General features: G+C 38.1%; 1 protein-coding gene across 3 annotated transcripts in view; it reads left to right on the top strand.

Moving 5' to 3' along the window:
* The window catches only part of LOC140197685 (lysine-specific demethylase 4C-like), a 385,265-nt gene that overhangs the window by 62,218 nt on the left and 306,508 nt on the right, over positions 1 to 16,539 (top strand). For all 3 annotated transcript variants that reach the window (XR_011885993.1, XM_072257997.1, XM_072257998.1), the window contains exons 6-7: positions 5,791 to 5,840; positions 13,768 to 13,871. Coding sequence is in view for 2 of the 3 variants with exons in the window: in XM_072257997.1 (XP_072114098.1) it covers positions 5,791 to 5,840; positions 13,768 to 13,871 (154 nt within the window). In the remaining variant the exon portion in view is untranslated. The remainder of the gene's footprint in view (positions 1 to 5,790; positions 5,841 to 13,767; positions 13,872 to 16,539) is intronic.

Raw genomic sequence — 16,539 nt, forward strand, 5'->3', positions numbered from 1 at the left:
TGAGATTTGCCAATTAGTGGAATGGTGCCACAGTAGCGACCTGGCACTTACTGACGAAAGAGCTGATTGTGGACTTCAGGAAGGGTAAAATGAAGGAACACATACCAATCCTCCTAGAGGGATCAGAGTGGAGAGAGTGAGCAGTTTCAAGTTTCTGGGTATCAAGATCTCTGAGGATCTAACCTGATCCCAACATATCGATGTAGTTATAAACAAGGCAAGATAGTGGCTATTCTTCATTAAGAGTTTGAAGAGATTTGGCATGTCAACAAATACACTCAAAAACTTCTATAGTTGTACCATGGAGAGCATTCTGACAGGCTGCATCACTGTCTGGTATGGAGGGGTGCTACTGCACAGGACCGAAAGAAGCTGCAGTGGGTTGTAAATCTAATCAGCTTCATCTTGGGCACTAGCCTATGAAGTACCTAGGACTTCTTCAGGGAGCAGTGTCTCAGAAAGGCAGCGTCCATTATTAAGGACATCCAGCACCCAGGGCATGCCCTTTTCTCACTATTACCATCAGGCAGGAGGTGCAGAAGCCTGAAGACACACTCTCACTGATTCAGGAACAATTTCTTCCCCTCTGCCATCTGATTCCTAAATGGACATTGAATCTTTGGACACTACCTCATTTTTTAAAATATACAGTATTTATGTATTTTGCTTATTAAAAAAATCTATTCAGTATATGTATACTGTAATTGATTTACTTGTTTGTTTATTTTTATTATTATTTTATTATTTTTTTCCCTCTTCTGGATTATTTATTGCATTGAACGGCTGCTGTTGAGTTAACAAATTTCACGTCACATGCCTGTGATAATAAACCTGACTGATCATCTCTTGACAAACTAGGTTGCTCCTCTCGACAGCATTCTGGAGATCTGTCGTGAAGTGTTATGTTATATGGCTCAGAATGTTGGACAATATCTAGTAACATGAGGAAATGAATTGAAGCAGCAGAGATATGGTTTTTGAGGAGGACGCAAAGAATATCATGGACGAAACAAATATTTAACGAGGATGTCATGAACAGAGCAAACACAAAAAGAGGAATAATGTATGAGATCATGAAAAGGCAACGTAACTTCATTGGACATGTGATTAGGAAAGAGGAGTTAGAATGCATGGTAATTATGAGAAAGATTGAAGGGAAGAAAGCAAGAGGAAGACAAAGACAAATGATGATGGAGCCAGCAACCAGAGAACTGGAAATGAATACCAATGAATTGATCCACTTGACCCGAAACAGGGGTGTGTAGGCCATGGCAGTCAAAGCTCAAACTGGGCATGGCACCTGATGATGATGATGATGATGATGATGATGATGATGATGATGATGTCTTGAATTGCTGCTGCCAAATCTCATCCAAAAAGGTGGGGGAGGGGGAGAAGGACAAGCTGGCAGGTAGAGGTGGGGGAAAGATAGGTGTGTGGGGGAGGGGGAGGCAAGGGAATGATATGAGAAGCTAGGAGGTGATAGATGAAGAAAGAGGAACGTATGGAATAAAAGCAATGAGATTGGGAACGAGGCAGAGGTGATGGGCAGGTCATGGGAGCTGGGGAATGGAAGAGAAGGAGTGAGAGGGCTACTAGAATGAGGGAAACAAAGGGGGGGGGGCGGGCAGAAGAGAGAGGGAAATGGTTACCAGAATTTAGAGAGGACAAAATGCCAAAAATATTTGTTGAGGATTTCTTCACCTATTCGTATTTTTTCAAGCTTTTCAAGTGATGGTATTGGCTCAGCAGATTAAAGATACAAAATTCCAACTGAGTCATTCACAAAGGAAACAAAATGTTTCTAATTTTCCAAGTACTTTGAAACTAAGTTTCTTTTAGGTAATAACTACTTTGCTCACTATTTACTTGAAAGTATATCTCTGCCCTGTGTTTGAAGATAAACATATGGTAATAATCCTTAAAAGTTGCTGGTGAGCACAGCAGGCCAGGCAGCATCTCTAGAAAGAGGTACAGTTGACGTATCTAGACCGAAACTTTCTAGACTGAAACGTCGACTGTACCTCTTCCTAGAGGTGCTGCCTGGCCTGCTGCATTCAACAGCAACTTTTAAGTGTGTTGCTTGAAATTCCAGCATCTGCAGATTTCCTCGTGTTTGCGGTAATAATCCTTGCAGTGTTGGTATTAGTTTACGCTTTGTAAAGGCATAGAAAATAAAGCAAAATTTTTAAATGCAACTAAAATACTTATTTTTTTATTGAAATAAAGTGGTGTTATTTGAGAAATAAAATGAGTACAGGTCTTTAAAGAAAGTATTTCTTCTTTTATGTGGAGCAAATTCTTTTAAATGTGCTATTGGTAGCAGTATTCTTTTTCACAAAGAGCTTTCTTGTTGATTACATCTAACTTTTTAAATTAAGGTAAAAGTAATTGAAGAAATACATGACAGGAAAAGATTCAGTGATTAAGGTACCCTTATCTGAAACAGCCAATGTGTTACTGTGTTGATATTAATTTTTTTAAACCACAGTAATCTTTTCTTCACTTATCAATCTAGATATTAGTTATGTTGTAATTTGTAATCAGCCTTTATCTCAGAGGCTGACATTTCACGAGTTCTGATTAATTTGAAATTTTGAGCTATCAAAATTACATGAATGCTTTGGACACCTGCTGGTCTTTATTGTGGATTGATATAATCAGTTATGTTGCTTGTCACATATTATTCCGCACACATCATTCTTTTGGCTGTTTACTGAGTTTTAGACAGGAAAACTATACTGAAAGAATTTTATGGGTATTGCTGCGATTACTGAATAGATTGTAGTTAGATTAAAGTAGCTGTTTTGTAAGTTCATAAAAAGAATTGACAAGTCCCTTAGCTTTTACCCTCCATACAAGCAGATGGCTCTAATCATATTCAATTCCATAGTTAGGTTTCTTGCATTTAAACTTGTAACTAATTTCATTTGAAGCCTTATAGCCATTAAAAACATTTTCTTTTCTGGGTCTGGTCCAATTTCATCATAATTTTTTTTCTACCTTTGATGGAAGTATCTTCAGCTGCCTACCTTTTAAAACCTTGAGTTGCCTCCCTTAAACTCTTATGGCTGTCTTTTCCTTTGAGATGTTGGTTAAAATTTTCTTTTTGATAAAGGTTTTGGTCATCACCCTAATATTCCTGCAAGATGTTGGGATGTTTTACTACGGAGCTGATCAACACCTCATGACCTGGAGGAGGAATGCAGTACAAGTTTTCTGGGTTTGCTGCCGATTCAAGTATCACTGCAAGGGCATGTTGTGACCGGATAGAGATAGATTGAGTGATTGGATGTAAAATCTGGTTGATGGTGTTCAGTGTGGGGAAGTGCAAGGTTATACACTTAAGTAAGAGGAAACAAAAGTAGATTACTATGTAAATGGAGAGAGACTGAAGTTCAGAAATTCTAGTGCATGAATTGCAACATATTCAATAAATGGTTACTACTTGGAACTGATTCTGGAATATATGGATCACTTTCAAGGACTTTTTACAACTCGTTATCAGTATTGTTTTTATTTGCATAGATTATCTTCTTTTGCAAACAACCATTGGTTGTCAGTCTTCATATATGTAAGGTTCTTTGTAAAATTTTCTTGTATTTTTCCTGTAAATGCCTGAAAGAAAATGAGTCTGAAGGTGGTACATGGTAACATGTACTTTGGTAATGAATTTACTTTGACTTTGAAAAGCCAACCTGCTGTTTGCCTTATTATGAAGTTTAAGAATAGGGAGGTTTTGTTACAAATTTACAGCGTGTCTGCGAGTCCACACCTGAATACTGTATGAAGTTTAGGTCCTCTTACCTAAAATACAATACAGTAGTTTAAAGCAGTAGTCCAAAGGAGGTTAACCAGGCCATTTCCTGGGATGATTCTGTTTAAGAGTTTTGTGTTTACTCCTTGGAGTTTAGAAGATGGGGTGTCTTTGTTTAAGTGTATAAGATCTTAACAAGCAGATGTTCAAATCTTTTCTTCAGTGAGAGAGTCATGAACAAGGGGACATAGCTGCAAAATAAGGGGTTTGTCAGTTAAAACTGAGTTGCATAGAAATTTCTTCTCTCAGAAAGTGGTGAATCTCTTCCTCTGAGGGTCCTGAGGCCAAGGTCATGAGAATAAGTTGAAAATAAATAAGTACAGTATTTGAAAGATTGGGATATAGAAAGTTGCGGGGAACTGGCACAGAATTGAAGTTGAGACTGGCGTATATCAGCCATGGTCATGTTGAAAAGTGAGCTGGCTTGAGGGGCCTGGTGGTGATTCCTGTTCCTGCTTGCTTGTGATGTTTATTCTTGCACAAAGTAAACATGGGCTGTAACAAGGCCCACCCAAGAAATTTCTCTGGGATTCAAAAACGTTGAAACAAAATCAATATGAAAAGTAAAATTAAAACAGGACACCTTGCATGCAAAAAACCATTTAAATAATTACAAATATTGCTTTTAACACAAATAATTAGAAAATGTCCTAACTTCCTTGCAGTTATAAAATCCCCATTCAAATTAACAAATTATTGAAACTGGAGAATTATATGAAAGTCCCATTTGTAAATGGTGAGAATTCCATGTGAAACAAGTGGAACACTCTGGGAAAATCTGGGTGAATGTGTACTGGCAACCCATGTTAAAGCAACTGTTTTGGAAATGTATGTTACATAAATTGTAAACCATGCAGAGATTGGAGATTTGCATCAGGAGGTTTACAGCTTGACTGACTGGTAAAGTTCTTTGTAGCCATGTTAGCAGATAATAGAAATTGTGAAATTGAGCCATCGGTTAATTGGGGCAGCCACTTATTTGGGACAATTTTTAAAGAACAAAACAAATTGAGAAAATAGCCAGGGTTTCCTATGTTTATTTGGGACTGCTTAATTGGGACAGGAAGCTTCCTGAACAGTTTCTAACTAGTGCCAGACACGTGCATTTGTGTGACTGTTAAGACTACAGCATGCGTAGAGTGAAAAGTTTTCAAAAACGGTTTCGGCCCGAAACGTTGACTGTACTTTTTTTCATAGATGCTGCCTGGCCTGCTGAGTTTCTCCAGCATTTTGTGTGTGTTGCTCAGATTTCCAGCATCTGCAGATTTTCTCTTGTTTGTGATTCAAACAGCATCAATTGTGTGTACTAATGTTCAAAAAGCAGTAATCCTTGTAACTGAGAGATGGTGAGAAATAAGCAGTAAGACAATATAGGACTGTTTTGCTCACTGTGGTTTCAAGCATTCAGGCTTAGAGATGCCAGAAACAGCCAGTAGTGAAACAAGTTAAGGACTACGAAGAATTTGAAGGTAATAATCATCTTGAATGTTTCAATAAAAATGAAGATTTGGAGGATGCAATCATTGATAGACTTGTATGAAGACAGTCCATTATCTGCACTGTGCCTGTGCTTATTTTGGTCATTCACAGTCAGTTAAAAGAACACAGCAGAGTACACTGGATGAATTCCTCTGTTGATAACTATTAGGAGTTAATACAATTCTATAGTACTGTAGTAGTGTTGGTAATGTTATAATTTGTTCAGTATTTCAATTAAATACAGAGTTTGTTACTCAGTTAAATGGCTGTCTGTCTTTTTTATACCTTTTCAACTTTTTCCGTGAAACTTTGACTTATTGGGGCAGCCGCTTAATTGGGCCAAAATGTACTGGTCCCAATGTGGCCCAATTAACTGGAATCCACTGTATATGATTTAATTGTATCCAAGGAAGTTTTTCTGTTTGTGTGAAGTGACACATCAAAAATTACATTCTGGTGCAGGTTGAATTGATATTCCTTGCTGTCATTTTCAGGTACGCAGTACCTCCAGAGCATGGAAAAAGGCTGGAACGACTCGCACAAGGTAATGCAATATAAAATTCTAAGCATCACATTTTCAGCTGGAATGCATTCTCTTCTGTCATCTAAGTGTGATTTTATAGCTAGATTTACCTCAATACAGAAATACAATTAGTATGTTAAAAACATATAGAATAAATCTTGTGGAGCAATACTCAGATGCATTTGAAATTAAAACTGAGATTTTACTTAAAATGTTGATCAGTGTATGTGGAAAGAGAAGCAGAGCTTAATGTCTCAGGTCAATGACATTTCATCAATATTGAAATGTTAATTATCTCTCAACAAATGCCGCCTGACTTGCTGAATATTTCCAGTATTTCTTGTTTTTATTACTAATTTTCAGCATCTACAATTCTTTGCAGATAAATTTATTGCTTATAGCACCTTTCAGTACCTCATGTTCAGAATCAAAATCAGGTTTATTATCACCTGCTTGTGACGTGAAATTTGTTAACATAGCAGCTGCAGTTGAAGGCAATGCATAAAATAATAAATAAAATTAAAATAATAAGAATAAATGAACAAGTAAATCAATTGCAATATACGTATATTAAATAGATTTTAAAAAGTGCAAAAAACAGAAATACTGTATATTAAAAAAAGTGAGGCAGTGTCCAAGGATTCAATGTCCATTTAGGAATCAGATGGCAGAGGGGACGAAGTTGTTCCTGAATCACTGAGTGTGTGCCTTCAGGCTTCTGTATCTCCTACCTGATGGTAACAGTGAGAAAAGGGCATGCCCTGGGTGCTGGACGTCCTTAATAACGGACGCTGCCTTTCTGAGATGCTGCTCCCTAAAGATGTCCTGGGTACTTTGTAGGCTGGTGCCCAAGATGGAACTGACTAGATTTACAACCCTCTGCAGCTTCTTTTGGTCCTGTGCAGTAGCCCTTCCATACCAGACAGTGATGCAACCTGTCAGAATGCTGTCCACGGTGCAACTGTAGAAGTTTTAGAGTGTATTTGTTGACATGGCAAATCTCTTCAAACTTCTAATAAAGTATAGCTGCTGTCTTGCCTTCTTTACAACTGTATCGATATGTTGGGACCAGGTTAAATCCTCAGAGATCTTGACACCCAGGGGCTTGAAGCTTCTCACTTTCTCCTCTTCTAATCCCTCTATGAGGATTGGTATGTGTTCCTTCGCCTTACTCTTCCTGAAGTCCACAATCAGCTCTTTCATCTTACTGACATTGCGTGCCAGTTTGTTGCTGTGGCGCCACTCCACAAGTTGGCATATCTCACTCCTGAATGCCCACTCGTCACCACCTGAGATTCTACCACCAATGGTTGTATTGTCAGCAAATTTATAGGTGGTATCTGAGCTATGCCTAGCCATACAGTTATGGGAATAGAGAGAGTAGAGCAGTGGGCTAAGTACAGACCCCCTGAAGTGCACTAGTGTCGATTGTCAGCGAGGAGGATGTGTTATTACCAATCTGCACAGATTGTGGTCTTCTGGTTAGGAAGTCGAGAATTCAGTTGCAGAGGGAGATACAGAGGCCCAGGTTCTGCAACTTCTTGATCAAGATTGTGGAAACGATGGTATTAATTGCTGAGCTATAGTTGATGAACAGCGTCCTGACATAGGTTTTGTGTTGTCCAGATGCTGTAAAGCCGTGTGGGGAGCCATTGAGATTGTGTCTGCCGTTGACCTATTGTGGCGATAGGCAAATTGCAATGGGTCCCAGTCCTTGCTGAGACAGGAGTTCAGTCTAGTCATGACCAACCTCTCAAAGCATTTCATCACTGTCGATGTGAGTGCTGCCGGCGATAGTCATTAAGGCAGCCCATATTATTATTCCTAGGCACTGGTGTCATTGTTGCCTTTTTGAAGCAAATGGGAACTTCTTTTCATAGCAGTGAGAAGTTGAAAATGTCCTTGAATACTCCTATTATTCTTTACTGCTCATGAAATACTTATTGAAATTATATTTTTCTGGTAATACAGGAGATTCTGTAATCAATACTTTACACGTAACAATGAATTAAAACTCGGGAGCAGCACAGTAATGCTGCCTCATGGTGCCAAAGATCCTGGATAAATCCTGCCTTGGGTGTTGAATGTGTGGAGTTTGTGTGTTTTCCATGTGATTAGATTGTAAGGGATCCAGGGGAGTTAGCAGATAGCATTCATAATTAGATCAGCGGTAGGAAGCAGAGGGTGAGGGTTGATTCTCAGGCTGGAAGTCTGCAGCTAGTGGTTTGCCACGGAGATTGGTGTTGGGCCTTTTGTTGTTTACAGTTTTTATAAATGATTTGAATGTTAATGTACAAGGCATGATTTGTAAGTTTGCAGATTATATTATAATAGATGGTAGAAGTAATGTAAAAGGTTATGAAAAATTACAGGGGGGGGAGGGTTTGAACAGCTAGGTTTGTGGACCGAGGATTGGCAAGTGGTTTTTAATCCAGATAACTGTATTCCATTTTGGGAGATCAAACCAGGGTAGGACTTGTATTGTGAATGGTAAGGCCCTGGGAAGTATTAGAGAACAGAGGGACCTAGGAGTGCAAGTTGTATAGTTCATTGAATGCAGTGTCATAGCTAGACAGGATGGTGAAGAAGGTGTTTGGCATGCTGGCCTTTATTAGTCAGGGCACTGACTATAGGAGTTAGAAAGTTATGTTGTAGTTGTACAAGAAGCTGATGAGGCCATATTTGCAGTATTATGTACAGTGTTGCTCACCTTGTTATAAGAGAGATGTTGCTGAACAAAAAAGAATGCCTTCTATGTTCACTTCGATGGTCAAAACACAGAGGAACCATCACCAACTCCCACAGCCCTCAATGATCCTGTGATTGCAGTCTTTGAGGCCAATGTGTGAGTAGTCTTCAGGAGGGTGAAGCCACGAAAAGCATCCGGCCAGACGAGGTACCTGACCAAGTACCAAGGACCTGTGCTGATGAACTGATGGGAGTGTTCACGGAGATCTTTAACCACTCACTCCGGCAGTCTGAGGTACCCACCTGCTTCAAGCAGATTTCAATTATACCTGTGCCTAAGAAGAGAATGGTAACCTGCCACAACGACTATTATCCAGTAGCACTTCCATTCACAGTGATGAAGTATTTTGAAAGGTTGATGATGAAACATATCAACTCCTGTCTGAGAAATGTCTTGGATCTACTCCCAATTTGCTTACTGGAGCAACAGGTCCACAATGGATACCATCTCATTGACTCTTCAGTCAACTGGAAGATCTGGACAGCAAAGGTGCATACATCAGGATGCTCTTTATTGTGTATGGCTTGGCATTCAATACCATCATCCCCTCAAAACTAATCAACCAGCTTCAATCCCCATCTCTCCCCCCTCCCTCTCCCCCTCCCTCTCCCCCTCCCTCTCCCCCTCCCTCTCCCCCTCCCTCTCCCCCTCCCTCTCCCCCTCCCTCTCCCCCTCCCCCTCCCCCTCCCCCTCCCCCTCCCCCTCTCTCTCCCCTTCCCTCTCCCCCTCTCTCTCCCCTTCTCTCCCCCCCCCCTCTCTTCCCCTCTCTCCCCCTTCTTAGGCTATAGAGAATTGTACAGAGGATAGGAAATATTTTAAATCAAAATAATTTGTTAAACTAAGAATTAATACTGAAAGGCAGTCTGACATAAGCAATTGTTTGCAGCAATATTGTTTATAATCTGAATGGATTCATCAGTTATATGCTGCTGCAGTTTAAGAGAAACATTGTTGATTCCATACTGTTATGCTCCTTTTCTACACAGATAAACAAATAAGAATTAAAATAACAGTTGGCCAGTCTGCTTTGTTAATAGTAATGTCTGATGTGAACATTTCGGGGATTGACTAGGACGCTGGGCTTGACAAAATTGAAGCGGAGTGAAGTGTTGTTTAGCCAAAAATAACCTCATTCCACAGCTTATTTTCAAACCTGCAGCTAGTAAAATTCTTGGCCCACTTGCTGCCCAGGGATAGGCCCCAGAAGCTGTTCTAATGTGGTGCTGGATGATGAATGATAACATTTGGACACGTCAAAGTTTAATGTAATATGGAAAAAAGACAGCCCAGGAAGTAATTTTCAGTGATAAATGTAGATAAATAGCAATAAATATTGACCCAAGAAAATTTTCATCAAAGGATTCACTGGCTTTAAGTTAATATGATGCGTTGATGTACATCCTTATCTGCATGTGGAAGTAGAGCAACAATTCCAATTGCCTTAGAGGGCCTGTAAAGCCAGATGCTGATATATTTAATCATGTACATAATTATGGATATAAAAACTAAAGTTTGTTGACTGTATAGTTACTCTTAAAAATCTTATGAGCATCAATCTATTTATGCCTAATTATATTTCAGGCAATTGTGGCTGATGTATATGGATACATGGCAGCTTAATAATATTGAAATTATTTTATAGCTCTGTATGTCATGATGACTTTGGATTTTTGATCCAAGCAATATCCCATGAATTTTAAAATATTCACTGCATTACAAATCAATCTACAAGAATGCAAATCAAAAGTTTTTATGCTATATAAGCCAGTAGGATGAAACCCAGCTCTGTCAGGATTTGGAGGTTAACCAGCAAACCTTTTGCCATGAACAGCATAATTGTCTACCAATGTTCAAGTCGTAACCAAAGATAAAGGGTACGTCCACACTACGCCAGATAATTTTGAAAACAAAGCTTTTTCTCTTGGTTTTGACCTTCCATCCACACTGAAACGGCGTTTTCATCCCCTGAAAACTGAGATTTTCAGAAACGGTCTCCAGAGTGAAAAAATCTGAAAATGCCTATATCCATTGTAGTGTGTACAGGGTAACCAGAGATATTTAAAAACGTTGCCATGACAACACCACAACAGCAATGCTTTTTCTGCTTCTGCTTGGTACTGCGCAAGCACTGCCGGACGGCTGTTATAACGCGCAGTGGGTGTGAACGGCGTGAGAGTTAAATTGTAAAGTGAGCTTTTTTGACTATTTTAAAACTCTGTTATGACAGGCCGGAACAGATGTTCGTTGTTTTCTTGAACGCAACCACCTAACAATTTCAGAACAGACGACAATGAGATTGAAGCCAGAAGAGTTAGAAATGTACTCACCAAATACTTTGACCATAGCTTACTGAATAAATAAGTATACTCACTTTGCCCTGTTTTCTATCCTTGCTTGTATGAAGGTGGTTTACCTATTTATGCAAGCACTTCTCTGACAATAGATGTGTAACAGCCTAATGTAACATTGTTCGGAAATACAAGATAACACTAATGCAGACGTTTTATACATTTAACAAGGTGCTGCTTTATTAATGCAACAGAGTTAGTCAGTTTTTCAATGTTTGTCGTCAGCCGGGTCATACTGTCCGTGAACTCCCTGTCGTTTGCCTCCATACGCTCCAGAATTTGTTTTTTTTTTAGTTTTAAGTCCTCCTGCGCGAGAGCCAAGAGCAATTCCTTTTAAGTTTTTCTAGTCTGTAACTGGACAAACGCGTACCAAGTATATCGTTTCCCCTTCGTTTGTTTTCTGTGTGTCCTGCGCGTGCCCAGTAGAGGAGATTCGCCCAAATATCTGTCTAATGTGGATGGAGATATTTTGAAAAATGCTTACTGTGGACGCCTGTCGTTTTTACTCAAAACCGACGTTTTCAAAATTATCTGGCGTTGTGTGGACGTAGCCAAAGTCTCTACTGTGAAATCTTCAGTGTATTTCCCTCTTATATACTCAAAATGGCTATACTTTTTAATTCCCAATCCCACCTAAACAACTGGATACTTTGTTTTAATTGAGATACGTACCTCTCTGCTGTAGCAGAGAATCCCAAGTGAGGAACGTTGTGAGGTGGCTGTGTATTTTCCATCTGGGGGTGGTAAGAAAAGGAGAAAACCAAATGCTATCTATTGGTTTTTAATATGAATTGGGTATTTTTTATCTTTTTACAGTTTGTGTGAGTTATGCAGTTGAAGTGCTCTGTTTCTATCAGCATAACTTCATGGAAAGTAGGACCTCATTATGCCACCTTGCCAATCAAACTACAATATTGAACAATTTTTTTTTTCTCTTTTTCCCTCTCACAATAACTCCTTGCCTGTTCTCTATCTTCCTCTGGTGCTCTCCTCCCCCTTTCATTCTACAAGGCCTTCTGTCCCATGATACTCCCCCTTCTCCAGCCTTGTATCCTTTTTGCCAATCAACTTCCCAGCTCTTGGCTTCATCCCTCCCCCTCCTGTTGTCTCCTATCATTTCGAGTCTCCTCCTCCCCCTATCACTCTCAAATCTCTTACTATCTCTTTTTTCCGTTAGTCCTGACGAAGGGTCTCGGCCCGAAACGTTGACTGTACTTATTCCTATAGGTGCTGCCTGGCCTACTGTGTTCCACCAGCATTTTGTGTGTGTTGCTTGAATTTCCAGCATCTGCAGATTTTTTTGTGTTTACAATATTGAACAATTAATTTCATGGCTACAGGCATTATTTTGATTGTTGGAAGTTAAAGAAAAGATTGAAACTCTACATTCAACCTGTTTCAGCATTTTATCTTTACTTACCATAATGACTCTGTACCTCCAAGTTTAATTCATGTTAAAATCAGTTGGCTAACATATATTTTAACATAAAGGTAAAGGCTCTTCTATGAATAAATGCTGTATGTCCTTTTTTCTTATGTTTTGCTTTCTATTTCTTCATGGGCATAATGATAATATTGATTTGAGTTTTCTCATTGCAGTCTAAGTCTGTGTTCCTGTATGGTTATGCAACGTTGGTATTCTAACACACCAAATTAAAATAAGCTATAAAATGAAAATAATGAATCATAGATAATGATAAATTGTTTTCAATCTTTAACCATATTGTATTTTTATTTGACTTAATAGTTTGGTGAGATTTGGGTAGAAGAAAGGTGGGGAAACGTCATAGTCATACTTTATTGATGTCGGGGGAAATTGGTTTTCGTTACAGTTGCACCATAAATAATTAAATAGTAATAAAACCATAAATAGTTAAATAGTCATATGTAAATTATGCCAGGAAATAAGTCCAGGACCAGCCTATTGGCTCAGGGTGTCTGACCCTCCAAGGGAGAAGTTGTAAAGTTTGATGGCCATAAAATCTAAGTCATCAATCAAAATAGTCCTGTTTAAAAAAAATCTCAATATTAAGGGAAGCATTGCTTATTCAAGAATGCGTATTACTTTTAAGCTCCAAAGTTTCTTTGCCATTACCTGGGGAAAAGATACATCTTAGATAACTCAATGACATTGATATTAGTTTTGGAGCCACCAGAAAACCATTTGATAAGCTATATGTGAAACAGTGTATCACTTGGCAGTAGAGACCTGAAATACTGGTATTCCTTTCCCTCCACAGATGCTGTCTAACCAGCAACAGTATGTTTTCATGCTACAAACCTAGCAGAATTATTTTATATGGTGTTGGACTACTTGAACGAACTTGTTCTTCCTTCATTTCACATCACAAAGCATCAGTGAAGAGGGATTCAGATCTAAAATTTGATTATCAGTAAAAGAATGCACTTGTAGCCCTTCACTGTTGTGAGAATGAATCTTTGCACCTGATTCTGATCTTTCGGCAACCTTTCATAAAAAAATTAGTGAAATATGAAGTGTCAAAGTCTTCAGTACAATATTTCACAGTATTAAATTGCAGTAATTGCCATTCAAAGACTAATGTGCTTTTTGGTGGATCTGTTAGGGTAAATTTGATGCATTTTTTGGTGCAACAGGGAAAGGAGTAGAACATAATGTCAAGAGTGGTAATAATGGAAATCAGTTTGAATTGTATTACTCTATGAGCTAAAGCTGTAAAATAACTTGAAATATTGGTTATTAAAATACCTGCGGTTGATTTTTTTCCGTGGTCTTTGAATATCCCAGCAGCATATTCCTTTCTGTTGCAAAGTATCATTTCTGTTTAATTTAATGCAATTGAAGTAAATACTTGTAAAATATTTGTTGCAGGCTTCTTTCCAAGTAGTTCACAAGGATGTGATGCTTTTCTACGTCACAAGATGACCCTTATATCTCCATCAATATTAAAGAAGTATGGGATTCCTTTTGACAAGGTATTGAAATAAAATGCAGTACATATTCATGAAGATAGTGGAAATGAATTACCTCTTTCTGAAGAGTTTTTCATTTATCTGGAATTGGACAACACTGAATTCTAATTTTCTATATTTAAATATGTGCTACCTTTTTGTCGTAAGAATTATTTAAAGAGAGTCATGTTTAAAGACTGTTTTTAGTTTGTGTTCTGACTTGCGGATTTTAACAAAGACCGATTCAGGGTAAAATTAGGTTTGCAAGCCTTTTGTTTGTATGTTATATTTCAAATTGTATGCTGTAAGATACATTTGTATGATGGTCACACAGTGTAATCCTCACACTTTCAAGCAAAAATACCTATTGTTTGGATTTAATGAAAAGATTTTTTTAGAGCTATCCTTTTCCAATAAGCTGTTGCACTTTCTTATTGACAGTTATTGAACAAGAATTGAGAACAGCAAGTTTCATAAAAAATACTTATTTGGATGTGATCATTATTTGTTCAAATTGAAATATGAAGGATTCAGATTTTAACTATTTTAGCAGAATGCTCTTAACAGCATTTTTTTCCTGAGGTGAAAGAATAGTTAAAAGTTAAATATTCTGAGTTTCAACCATAATTCCAAATACAACAGTATTCAGACTTCCTGCATAGATGAGACTGAATTTTGCAGCTGTAGCTGGAAAATTTCAAAATTAATGTGATTCTTCTATTTAGAAAATGTTGTTTATGGTTCCTCTTAGTATCTTGTCTTTGTTTCTTTCTGTTTTTAACTGCAAAATTGGCAAGCTAATTTGATTAAAAGATGATTGAAGAACTTTAAATTCCAAAGGCTATGTGACAAAATCAAAATTTCAGGGATGAGTGAGCATTGACTTTTTCCAAATTATTCACTGCTAATCTGAGTATTTTATGTCAGTGAGATAACAAAATGGTTTGTTGTACTCTTGCTATGCTTGTGCCACTTTATTTAAGTAATAGTTTTAACCTATTGCAAATATTTATTTGGTTTTAACTTTGTAATAAAGGTTTTAAATTTGGCAATTTAATAAATAAGTTGTCTTGAATATATATTTGAATAGTGCAGGTGAAGAATATTAACTGAACTAACTATAATTTGACATGTCAAATTATTCAGATGCAATTCAATGAATATGTGGGATCATGAATGAAAGTTGTGATGCATTTTTGGTGTCTGAAATCAGCTGATTCCACAGGACTGTATGACTTAGGAGCAGAATTAAGCCATTTGGCCTAACAAGTCTGCCCACCATTTGATCATGGCTGATTTATTATCCCTCTCAATCCCCTTCTCCTGCCTTATCCCCGTGATCTTTGACGTCTACTCCATCTAGACCTTTCAATATTATTTAGTTTGATTTAGTTTCTGAATTGCTCACTACTTTGTAATAGATACTACACCTCACAAAAAATACATTGGGGGTTATAAAATACATCTTCAAGAAATGGAACAGAGTTATACTAACAGCAGCTGCTCTCCATCGTTTTCTGTGGTTCTGCAGAAGAGGCCAATTCAGAGATACTCAGATATCTCGGTCTAGTTGTTTGGTTTGTAAAGAGTATAAACTACCTGTTGATGGAATGCTTATTCAGATGTGGAGGCAGTTAATCTGAAAAAGGACATCTTGTTGATTAGAGCCAAACCACTTCACCCATTAATTTACTGTCAGATTAGAAATTCTGGTGATCTGTGCTTTCTTTTATTCAGGACATCTCCGAATAATCCTTTCTCTCAAAGCACTGTGATTAAATGTAAAGTCTGACCCATGGTTTAACAATAGTACAGGCTCAGCATTCTAGAAGAATAAGAATTAATCTCAAAGAAGGATGAAGGATTAAGGATCAACCTTATTCACCATATAGTTTCACGTATTAGAAACTCTGGTTAGGCCACACTTGGAGTACTGTGTCCAGTTCTGGTCGCCTCACTATAGGAAGGATGTGGAAGCATTGGAAAGGGTACAGAGGGGATTTACCAGGATGCTGCCTGGTTTAGAGAGTATGCATTATGATCAGAGTTTAAGGGAGCTAGGGCTTTACTCTCTGGAGAGAAGGAGGATGAGAGGAGATATGATAGAGGTATACAAGATATTAAGTGGAATAGATAGAGTGGACAGCCAGCTCCTCTTCCCCAGGGCACCAGTGCTCAATACAAGAGAACATGGCTTTAAGGAAGTTCTAGGGGGATATTAGTTCAAGGTTTTTCACTCAGAGTGGTTGGTGCGTGGAATGCACTGCCTGAGTCAGTGGTGGAGGCAGATGCACTAGTGAAATTTAAGAGACTACTAGACAGGTATATGGAAGAATTCAAGGTGGGGGGTTATATGGGAGGCAGAGTTTAAGGGTTGGCACAACATTGTGGGCCAAAGGGCCTGTACTGTGCTGTACTATGTTCTGTGTTCTAAATCTGCTATGGTGTATTGTCATGACATGCAACAAAAACATTCAACAATTATAAAGGACTACATAAAAGATAAAGTTGGAGATTTTTTTTTAGATTATGAGGATACTCAGTCCTCGTTTATCGTCATTTAGAAATGCATGCATTAAAAAATGATACAATGTTCCTCCAGAAAGATATCACAGAAACACAGGACTAAACTGACAAAATGACATAATTATAACATATAGTTACAACAGTGCAAAGCAATACCATAATTTGG

The sequence above is a fragment of the Mobula birostris genome, chromosome 5 (assembly GCF_030028105.1).
Source record: "Mobula birostris isolate sMobBir1 chromosome 5, sMobBir1.hap1, whole genome shotgun sequence".
In the NCBI taxonomy this organism is placed as follows: Eukaryota; Metazoa; Chordata; class Chondrichthyes; order Myliobatiformes; family Myliobatidae; genus Mobula; species Mobula birostris.